General features: G+C 56.9%; 3 protein-coding genes across 6 annotated transcripts; 2 read left to right on the top strand and 1 right to left on the bottom strand.

Annotated features, from left to right (window-relative positions):
• Positions 1–83: 83 nt before the first annotated feature.
• Positions 84–1,585, top strand: FAU (FAU ubiquitin like and ribosomal protein S30 fusion). Of its 4 annotated transcripts, none has more exons than XM_017978271.4 (6): positions 84–134; positions 269–284; positions 402–484; positions 579–723; positions 1,180–1,235; positions 1,404–1,585. In XM_017978271.4, the coding sequence occupies exons 3-6, from the start codon at positions 410–412 to the stop codon at positions 1,527–1,529; spliced, it is 402 nt and encodes a 133-aa protein (XP_017833760.1). In that variant the 5' UTR covers positions 84–134; positions 269–284; positions 402–409; the 3' UTR covers positions 1,530–1,585. The 4 variants fall into 4 exon arrangements, with proteins under 4 accessions (XP_017833760.1, XP_078197528.1, XP_009006704.1 ...); XM_078341402.1 differs by having other exon boundaries at positions 388–484; XM_009008456.4 differs by lacking the exon at positions 269–284.
• A 2,766-nt stretch (positions 1,586–4,351) lies between these two features.
• ZNHIT2 (zinc finger HIT-type containing 2) lies at positions 4,352–5,736 on the top strand. The gene has a single exon (XM_002755602.6). The coding sequence runs from the start codon at positions 4,486–4,488 to the stop codon at positions 5,695–5,697; it is 1,212 nt and encodes a 403-aa protein (XP_002755648.3). The 5' UTR covers positions 4,352–4,485; the 3' UTR covers positions 5,698–5,736.
• Positions 5,737–5,918: 182 nt separating this feature from the next.
• On the bottom strand, positions 5,919–10,295 carry TM7SF2 (transmembrane 7 superfamily member 2). Its single transcript, XM_002807364.7, has 10 exons — positions 10,108–10,295; positions 9,503–9,699; positions 9,349–9,403; positions 8,805–8,999; positions 8,624–8,727; positions 7,331–7,450; positions 7,074–7,242; positions 6,753–6,833; positions 6,547–6,669; positions 5,919–6,255 (listed from the first exon to the last, which is right to left on the bottom strand). Exons 1-10 carry the CDS (start codon positions 10,157–10,159, stop codon positions 6,095–6,097), a joined length of 1,257 nt encoding a protein of 418 aa, XP_002807410.7. The 5' UTR covers positions 10,160–10,295; the 3' UTR covers positions 5,919–6,094.
• Between the last annotated feature and the right edge of the window lie 126 nt (positions 10,296–10,421).

Genomic DNA, 10,421 nt, shown 5'->3' with positions numbered 1-10,421 from the left:
ACAAATACCAGGGCCCCTCGCGGTCGCTCAGTAGTGACACGACGCGCAACCGGTGATCTGTACGTGCGCGCCCTCGCTCCTTCCTCTTTCTCGACTCCATCTTCACGGTAGCGGCAGCTGACACCGCGGTTCAGGTAAGACTCGGGCCTTGGCTGGATCCGAAGGGCTTAGTAGCAAGTTGGCTGCCGGGTCAGAGGGAGCGGGGTAAACTGAAGAACGGGACCTGCTCTGTGGTTCTGCTCTAGTTCCTATCCGAACTTCTTGGCAGGCCTGGCCTTCCCCACGTGAGTCTCCGCGACCCCCTCCATCCCGTCGCGATCGTTTCTGGGCCGCTTTCCATTCCCAAACCTGCTTTATCCCAGAGCGTTTCCTCGCTTCTCTTACAAGCCGTCTTTACTCAGTCGCCAACATGCAGCTCTTCGTCCGCGCCCAGGACCTACACACCCTTGAGGTGACCGGCCAGGAGACGGTCGCCCAGATTAAGGTAGGGCTGTTTGGTGCGCCCTGGATTCCATTTTCTTGTGCTCTTCACCTTCGGGGACCGAGAGGACTCTTAGGAGCTTTATCTTTCCCTGTAGGCTCATGTAGCCTCACTGGAGGGCATTGCCCCGGAAGATCAAGTCGTACTCCTGGCAGGCACGCCCCTGGAGGATGAGGCCACCCTGGGCCAGTGCGGGGTGGAGGCCCTGACCACGCTGGAAGTAGCAGGCCGAATGCTCGGAGGTGAGTGAGAGGAATATTTTTTGTACTACCTGTACGCGTCTATGGGTGTGGGGCATGGTCCCGGTAGCTGAGTGTCGTCAAACCTATGGTAATACAGAGTTCTCCCCTGTATCCTCAGTTCACAGTGATTCTTCTTGTTTACGTGCCTCAAATTGAACACAGACATCCATGAGAGACTGAGTCAGAGTGAAGTTGCATTTCAATCACATATAGGATCCTTGTCTGGCTATAAGCTTCCTCACTAAAATTAGGTCAGCCCAGAGCCCCCAAAGTGCTCTATAAAGTTAGGAGCTGGAAAATCCTTAAATGAAACTTCAGATTTCAAGATCAAATATCTGCAACTTTGTTCTCATTACCTATTGGGCCCAGCTTCTTTTTAAAGCTTGAATTGAGGAAAGAGGGGTTTTGCTGGGTGGCACCTTCTTGCTCTTAACCTGCCTTCCTTTCCCACTACAGGTAAAGTCCATGGTTCCCTGGCCCGTGCTGGGAAGGTGAGAGGTCAGACTCCTAAGGTGAGTGAGAGAGTGTTAGCAGTGGTGTTGTTTGAACTTTGTCTTTTCCTGTCAGAGCTAATCCAAGACCCTGGGCTCTTACCTGGTTTGCCTTCTCCTCCCTGGAGATGAGCCTGAGGAAGGGATGCTAGGCAAGGTATACAGGAACCAGGGCCCTCCCTTTTCCAGGTGGCCAAACAGGAGAAGAAGAAGAAGAAGACAGGCCGGGCTAAGAGGCGGATGCAGTACAACCGGCGCTTTGTCAACGTTGTGCCCACCTTTGGCAAGAAGAAGGGCCCAAATGCCAACTCTTAAGTCCATTGTAATTCTGACTTTCTCTAATAAAAAAAGCCACATAGTTCAGTCGTCAAGTTGTTTCATCTTTATTTGCAAAGCATCAGGGAGAGGTGTGGCTTCTTGGATTGGTGGTGTTTCCCCTAGAACAGTAAGGCAGAAGCCATTGATAATGGGGGGACGAAATGGTAAACTAGCATTCCTTCACAGAAAAGTTTCCTGTAAAGAAGCAATAGCCACAGATCCTGGCGCTTCACATGCAGAATTGGGGTTATTCCCCATCCTAAGTAACTTGATCAGTCCTCCCAAGTTACTCTTTTTCATCTTCTAAACAGAGAAGGTAGCAGGAATAATTGTGAGGTTTGTTATGGAGGCAGCAATGGAAGAGAGGGGTGGGGGATGAGGTTTGTATAGAAGATGAATCTGGCCATTCCCTGAACTTGGGACCAGCTGTGGCCTTAGAGTCCAGGGCAGGAATCTGGCTGGCCATGCTAACCTAATCACATCTGTGATGGGAAATCAGGCTGGCCGGCCATGCTAACCTAGTCACATCTGTGATCGGATACCGTGTTCCCAAAAGTGGAGTACCTCTGGGGCTGATTCAAGCTTCCCTTCTGGCACCTGAGTCTCCCAGCACTTCCGTACCCTACTCACTCATTTAGCCAAAGTTTCTGGACCTGCCAGATCTTAGAAAATAGCATCCCACAGGGTAAAGCCCTTGGGCTGTGGACTTTTGACTGCCTGAGTTTGGACCTTCTTTTTTCCTGCTCCATTTACTGGGTGGCTGGCCTTTGAACTAACTGCTGATTTAATCTCTGCCATCATCTCCGTAGCTGCTGCGAGGATTAAAGGATGTAGATCAACATCTGGCTTATAGTGAATTTGTGAATATTGGCTGTTTTTGTCTCTGTGGTGTTAAAGAGATGACTTGTGCCTACTAGCAGTTTAGAACGGGGGAGGATATGGACAGACAGAACAGCATCCCAGGCAGGGCCTCTTTTTTTGTTTTTGTTTGAGACAAGGTCTCACTGTCATCCAGGCTGGAGTGCAGTGGCACAATCACGGCTTACTGCAGCCTCCAACTCCTGGGCTCAGGTGATCCTCCCACCTCAGCCTCCCAAGTAGCTGAGGACTACAGGTGTGCACCACCACACCTGGCTAATTTGTACATTTTGGAGAGACGGCATTTTGCTATGTTGCCTAGGCTGGTCTTGAACTGGGTCTTGAACCCCCTCACCTTGGCTTCCCAAAGTGTTGAGATTATGGGCATCAGCCATTGTGCCCAGCCTAGAGAGCCTGTTTAAATGACACGTGTGAGACCGGAGATGAACCAATCAAGTGATCAGGTAGGGGAATATTTCAAGCCAAAAGGACTGTATGAAAACTGGGGAAGAGGTGATGTCTAGGGATGGGTAGCAGATCCTGCAACACCTTGTTAGCCGTGGAGAGGAGTTTGGATTTGAGTTCAAGTGCAATGGAGGGTCACAGAAGGGTTCTGAGTAAGAGATGGATGTGATCTGATTTCTCTGGCAGGTTTTTCTGGAGGGTGGCAAGAAAGGAAAAACAATGTATTGTCATCCAGGTGAAGGGCAGGAAGCTTAGACCACCAGTAGTAGTGGGAATGCAAAGAATACGTTCACAGTTTGGTTTGTCACAACCCCATTCCGCCACAAGACAGCTCTATTAGGACAGGGACCCCCCTCCCCCCCCGCGCCCCACTCCCTTTTATCTGTGTTGTGTTCTTGGCACCTACAATGGGGCCTGCACTTAATAAAGATGGATGAATAGTAGTATTTAATGAAAAGGTGGGTTTGGAGGAAAATAGGAGCTCAGATTTTTTTTTTTTTTTTTTTTTGAGACGGAGTTTCGCTCTCCTTACCCAGGCTGGAGTGCAATGGCGCCATCTCGGCTCACCGCAACCTCCGCCTTCTGGGTTCAGGCAATTCTCCTGCCTCAGCCTCCTGAGTAACTGGGATTACAGGCCCACACCACCGTGCTCAGCTAATTTTTTGTATTTTTAGTAGAGACGGGGTTTCATCATGTTGACCAGGATGGTCTCGATCTCTTGACCTCGTGATCCACCCTCCTCGGCCTCCCAAAGTGCTGGGATTACAGGCGTGAGCCACCAAGCCCGGCCGGATATTTCTTAAATACTGTTTTCTGCGGAACAGGGGAAACACACCGAGGCTATGTAGGCTAGGCGGACCCAAATGCCTTTTTTTTTTTTTTTTTGAGGAGTTTCTCTCACTGGCCCAGGCTCCCAGGCTGGAGTGCGGTGCCACGATCTTGGCTCACTGCAACCTCAGCCTCCTGAGTAGCTGAGACTACAGGCACCCGTCCCCACGCCCAGCTAATATTTGTACTTTTAGTAAAGACGGGGTTTCTTCATGTTAGTCGGGCTGGTCTCAAACTCCTGACCTCTGGTGATATGCCTGCCTTGGCCTCCCAAAGTGCTGGGATTACAGGCATGAGCGCCCGGCTCCAACTGCCCTTTTATCTGTGTCCCCTAGTGGAATGGCTGCTTCTCCAGCGCAGGGTTGCATCACCTCCCGTAGGCTTGACACAATTAGTGGCCCACGGTAGATGCTTCGCAAATACGGATTTCTGCCACAGCGCATTATAGTGCTAAAAAGAGGGTTTTCTGTTTAGACTATCGGACTACGTTTTGGTGTAACCACTAGGGGGCGACGTGGCACGGGCGGACCGCTGGTCAGACCCATTTTTCCGCTCCTTGCGTCATCGTACAGGGCGGGGCTCGTACCTGACTCCCGTTTTCTGGGCCCGCCCCCGCCCTGCTTGGGAAAGGGGTGGGGTTCGGCTTCCGGGCGTGGGCGGAAATTGCCGAGAATCCTTGGGAGCTTTGCGAGACCAACGCGCGCCGTCGGCCCCGCGGTGGACCGGAAGTAATCAGAGAAGTCTCGGAAGTTTCGAACTAACGCCGACTTGCATTCGCAGGTAGGTCGTGGCGCCAGTTTCCATGGAGCCGGCCGGGCCCTGTGACTTCTGCCCGGCGGGGGAGGGCCAACCCGCGCGTTACACCTGCCCTCGCTGTAATGCGCCGTACTGCTCGCTGCGCTGCTATCGGGCGCATGGCACCTGCGCAGAAAACTTCTACCGTGACCAGGTGCTGGGAGAGCTCCGCGGCCGCAGCGCCTCGCCCAGCCGCCTAGCGAGCGCCCTACGCCGGCTGCGTCAGCAACGCGAAACCGAGGACGAGCCTGGGGAAGCAGGCCTCAGCCCCGGCGCGGCGCTCGGCGGCCTCTCGGGACTCTGGGAGCGGCTGGCACCGGCCGAAAAAGCAGCCTTCGAGCGGCTGCTGAGCCGCGGTGAGGCCGGGCGGCTGCTGCCTCCATGGCGGCCCTGGTGGTGGAACCGCGAATCCGTAACGTCGCTCCTAGAGGAGCTGGATGATGCCCCGGGCAGTGATGCCGCGGGGTTGGAGCCCGCCCCTGCGAGGACCCCGCAGGAATCCGTGAAAGTTGCCTCCGCCGCGGAGCCTGTGGCCGCCGGGCGGGTTCTTGGACATGCTCCAGGGACCTTTATGCCCGCCGTGCCCACCCGCATCCCCGCGCTCGTCAGCTTGAGCCGCGGCCCAGTCTCGCCGCTTGTGCGATTCCAGCTGCCCAACGTGCTGTTCGCCTACGCGCACACTCTTGCCCTGTATCACGGTGGTGACGACGCACTGCTCTCTGACTTCTGTGCCACACTGCTCGGCGTTTCCGGAGCACTGGGTGCCCAGCAAGTCTTCACTTCTGCGGAAGAAGCCCTGCAGGCCGCAGCCCACGTGCTGGAAGCTGGCGAGCACCCGCCTGGGCCTCTGGGCACTCGAGGGGCTATGCACGAAGTTGCTCGCATCCTGCTGGGCGAGGGCCTGGCCAACCAGAAAGGCTACACGCTGGCAGCACTGGGACACCTGGCACAGACCCTGGGCCGTGCCCGGAAACAGGCTGTGGCTAGAGAAGAGCGAGATCACCTTTACCGGGCCCGGAAGAAGTGCCAGTTCCTCCTGGCCTGGACCAACGAAAATGAGGCTGCCCTCACACCGCTGGCTCTAGGCTGCGCCAGGGTTCATCGAGCCCATGCTGTGGCAGCGCAGGAGGTGGCTGCCCTCACTGGGGAGCTGGAGCGACTTTGGGGCGGCTCCGTGCCACCTGCCCCAAGGACTCTCATCGAGGAGCTTCCTGGCTGAACTGAGGACCCTTGTCAATAATAAAGCTGTGACTGGTCAGCCCTGTTGACAGTGCCTGTTTCCGAGGGACAGCTGTTGACCCACTGGGCCCACCAGCCATTCATTGCTCAGTTTCTCCCTGATCAGTGCTGACCCAGCCAGTCCTAAATACCCTAGCCCCAGAATGGCAGAGAAGTGCACCAAGGGTTCCCAGTGTTTATCCAAAGGAGGAAGACCATCTCTGATTTTGGTCACTTGTTTCATTTTTTCCTCGCTCTAAACTGCCTCTTCTCTGAGGCTGTTCATCCTCAGGGCTGGGTGGGGTGCAAGCCCCTGAGTCCTGAGTGTGCCCTGTCTCCTGGTCCTGGGTGTGCTGGATGAGTGGGCACATGCCCCGACCTGGGGTGGTGGAGCCGCTTCAGTAGATGTAGGGCATGATGCGGTAAGGCACACGCCGGCAGTATTCCTGCCAGGCCAGGCCGTACTTCTGCAGGCACTGCCGCTCATCCCGGGCCTCACGGTGCACCAGCAGCGCGGTGAAGTAAAGGAGGTAGAAGTAGGGCAGCAGGTGTGACACCCCTGCAGGGAGAGAGGCTCTGTGACCACCCTGCCAGCCCCCTACCCCCACACCTCGGTTCGCAAATGTTTCCACCCCTGATGGCTTATGTGGGCATCAGGGCTCAGCAGCAAAAGCTCTGGGGTCTGCAGCAAGGCAGATGGTACTAGGTTGGCACAGATGTGTGCCCCAGCCACACACTGGGTCCATCCGCAGCTCTCTCTCACCAATGCATACTCAAACTAGGCATCCTGTGGTCACTGAGCCGCCTCTTCCCTCACATGTCCCTGCCCATATCCTTGTGGGCCACTCACCGCAGGGTAAGGACCAAGCCAGAGCCATGATGAGGTCTCCAAGGTAGTTGGGATGGCGGACCATACCCCACCACCCAGACACTAGCAGCTGCCGCCCTGTGGCTGTAGAGATGGTCTCAAGCCCTGGGGAAAGACAGCAGGGTAGGGAGTTTCCAGGAAGTCCAGCTGCCCCACCTCACCCATGGCACCCTAGAGACCCAGCTCACCAGCCACTCTGGGGTCAGAAGGATTCTTTCGGAAAGTGTTTTTCTGGGAATTCGCCCCACGGAAGATGTAGTAACCAATAGCTGGTGAGAGAGTGTGAGCCGGTGGTCAGGGTCAAGGGTTGCAGCCTCCTGCCTTCCCTGACCATCTTCCCAACCTGTCTGTAGCCCAGACTCTGCCTGGACACCCAGGACCCCGCCCTGGCTTTAGAGAGGACCCTGGGGGTTAGCACCTCTGTGGTGGTGCTGCGTAAACAGCGCATGAATGAATGGGAGAGGGGACAGATGGGCCCAGCCTGCCCATTGATGACCTTCGTGACTGACCATTGATGAGGCAGATGATAGCGGCCATGGGCAACCCTAGGGGCTGTGGGTGGTGCAGCAGAAACTGGGCCTGCAGGCTGTAGGTGAAGGGTACCCAAGCTATGTCCCCAAATGCCAGCATGAAGCCAAACCCGTCATGTGTGATGTCCATGGTGGTAAGGACAGCCTCCTGCAGGGTAGATAGGACCCAAACACACTGGCTTAGTCCCCATGCGGCCCTTAGACACCCTCCCTTGTGAGGGTGAGTCCAGCCTCACCTCGTGCCAGAGGGCATCACCCACATAGAGTAACTGGAAGCCATTGACCAGCCACATGGCCAGTGAGGGACTGCCTCGAAGCTCTGCCTCCTTCACCAACAGGGCCAGGTTGATGAGGACCTGGGGGAGAGGGAACAGGGTAATCATCTCCACAGAGGTGGCAGCCCTGGGTAAAGCAGTGGCCAGCCTCTGCCCTTCTCAGCTGTCAGTTACACTCCAGCCCTTTGTTGAGTGGATCCAGGCTCTGGACCCAGGACAAAGAGACTGTGGACCGGGAGGTGCTCAAAGCCTGCTTCTTCTTGCCTTGTCTGTCCTGAGCTCTTTCAAGGAGCAACCCAGGGAGCAGTTGGGGGCTCAGGCTCCAGAGCGAAAACAGACCTGGTTTGGAATCTCAGCATCATCACTTGGGCAGGTTGCTTACCCTCTCCACAGCCTACTTTCCCCACCCCTGTGTGAAAAATGGGGATAATCATGGGCCTGTCATTACTCAATGGTATCATTGTGTTCGAAGCACTCCAGCATGTGCCTGGCACGTGGTACATGCTCAGTGCTGGCTAGCTGGAGCAAGCCTTAGCTGGGCGCCTGCATTTTACACTGAGCTCTGTTCTGTTATGAAGTTTACCTCTTCTAATCTTCCAGTAATCTTAGGAGAAAGCTTTAATTTTATCCCATTTCAGAGATGAAGAAAGGGCCTCAGATGTGCCTGTGGTCAGGCCAGGGCCCAGATCCAAGGTGGGCACTTGGCACTCTTGTTTCAGGTAAGAGAATTTCCAGGGTGACAGGAGAGGCCTTGCCCAAGAGTCCCTTTGGGTAATCTTGGCCACAGTCCGGCATGGGTGATTATAACCAGAGAACACAGTTGGAATGTTATCAAGGCCACCAGTGACAGGCAGGTTGCTAAACCCAGTGATCAATTTCAGGTTCTGCACTGCCTTGACCATCAAGCAGCACGCCATCACTCCCCAGAAGTAGATTCTGTGCTTGACTGCTGCTGAGAATTGCGCATGCTCTCATAATGTCATCCGTCACATGCTATATATATTTTACTTATTTTTTGTCTGTCTTTCCACTAAAATGTAGGCTCTCTTTGACAAAGATGTTTTTCTTGCCTCTATTTTTGTCTCCCAGTACCTAGAGCAGGGCCTAGGGCACAGGTGGATTTAACAAATGTTTGTGACCTATGTATGATTAATGATTCTTATCTGCACAGTTTTGGCCCTGCCTTGCCCAAGCACTGCTCACCCACCCTAACCCTCCCCCGGCCTGAGGCCAGCTCAGTCAAGTCCAGCATACCCAGCCGATGAGGCCAGGCCGCAGTTCACAGAAATATTTGAAGTCGAAGGAACAGATACGAGGGTTGAGCTCCCGTCCCAGAAAAAAGTCGTAAATCGGATTGCCTAGAGAATATTGGAGAGTGCAGGTACAGGCAGACGCCCCATCTGCCTCCATCTCCACCCCCTAGCACCCCTCTCACCTGAGTTACCCCCAGGTGCCAGGGCCGAGACTGGGGCTACCTGCGCCTTCAGGTAGAGAAAGAGGCTGAAGATGAAAGCGGTGAGGGTGGCGACAAACGCCAAGGGCAGGAGCATTTCCGGGAGCGCCCCCAGAGGCAGCCCCGCCGACATCCCCAGCCCCACCAACAGAGCGGTCAGCACCAGGGCCTGGAAGCCTGAACCACAGCGCACAGTGAGCCCGGGGGCTGCGCACCTCCACATTCCCACCCCGCAAACACACACAGAGCCCAAAACTCAGGGGGGCCACAGACCCTGCCCCAAGCATCAGGCTGCCACCCTGGCCTTAAGAGGATCACCCCAGCCATTGCTGAGTGCAGAGTAGCTGTAAATGGGGTGGGGTATGGGGACGAGGGGATTAGGGAGAGCCCCCGGGTCTGTCCTGGCGGTAACAGAGGCACACAAACGGGCCTGGGGTGGGGGCCAATCTCCGTGGACCTCCCCGCCAGGCCTGGAGCTCCACCCCCGGCCGCACAATTCCAGCGCGAGGGCCCGTTCCCCAGGCACCGTTAATGGGATAGCGCAGGCGACTCTTGTCCTTCAGTTCCAGCCCCTTAGCCACCTGCGGGTCCAAGGGAACTCTGATAAGGCCCGGGGCGTCTTCTCCCTCGCCCAGCCCCTCCGCTTCCCTCCCCCGCGCGTCCGCGAGCGGGGCCCGCACCTTGCGCGCCGGCAGTAGATAGAGCGCCGCCTGCAGGCCGAGCCAGGCGAGCCATAGCAGCAGCGCCCGTGGGCTCCACAGCGCCTCCAGCCCTGGCAGTGACGCTGGTGGGCCCAGGAGGCGCGCGGGGCCCGAGCGGGCCGCCAGGAGCAGATGGAACACAGTGGCAGGCAGCAGCAGCATCAGAGCCGCGGCGCCTGCGGGAAGGGCCATCGCGTCTAGCGTCCGCCCCCAGCCCCCGGCTGGCTCCCCCAGGCGCCCTAACGTCTCTGCGGGGTCTCCCAGGCATGCCCAGCGCCCGCCTCCGCATCCCGTTCTCAGCCCTCAACCCCCAGGCTCCCCGCTGCCTCCCGGTCCCCTGCCCCCCTCGAAGATCCTCCTTCTGCTCCCAGTAGACCCCATAAATCCGTGCTCTGCAGCCCCCAGAACCGGCCCCTCCTCAGCTCTCGCTCTCCAGACACTTCTGCTCCCTCTGCCCCCGGCTCCCTCTGCCCACGACACTCACAGGCCTTCCATCCTCAGATCCCACCCCCGCTCTTAGTTCACCCCCTCCAGCTCTCCTTCGTTCAGCCTTTGCCCCAGGTTCCCTCTCTCTGCCCCATTACCCATGGGGCCACCGAATTCCAGTGGAGCCCGGGGGCCCTGAGGGGGGTCCATGGTCTCCGCTCTGCTGGAGAGGGGGCGCTCACAATAGTCGGTCAAGGAAACACAGCCCGCCCCATTTCCCAGGAGACGGGCTCTGCAGCGCCGAGGATCCGGCCCCGCGGCGGCTGCACCTGCCAGAACACTGAGTGCAGACAGGGACCACGCCTGTCCGAGTATTTAGGTGGACCCGCCCCCTGCCCATCCTGGGCCCAGAACACCAGCCAATCGGCACTCGGGGGCGGAACCGACGCGGGCGCCTCAGAAGCCTCAGCTC

This window comes from Callithrix jacchus, chromosome 10 (assembly GCF_049354715.1).
Source record: "Callithrix jacchus isolate 240 chromosome 10, calJac240_pri, whole genome shotgun sequence".
NCBI lineage: Eukaryota > Metazoa > Chordata > Mammalia > Primates > Cebidae > Callithrix > Callithrix jacchus.
Note: the sequence above shows the minus strand (reverse complement) of the source record. Positions and strands in the feature narration are given on the sequence as shown.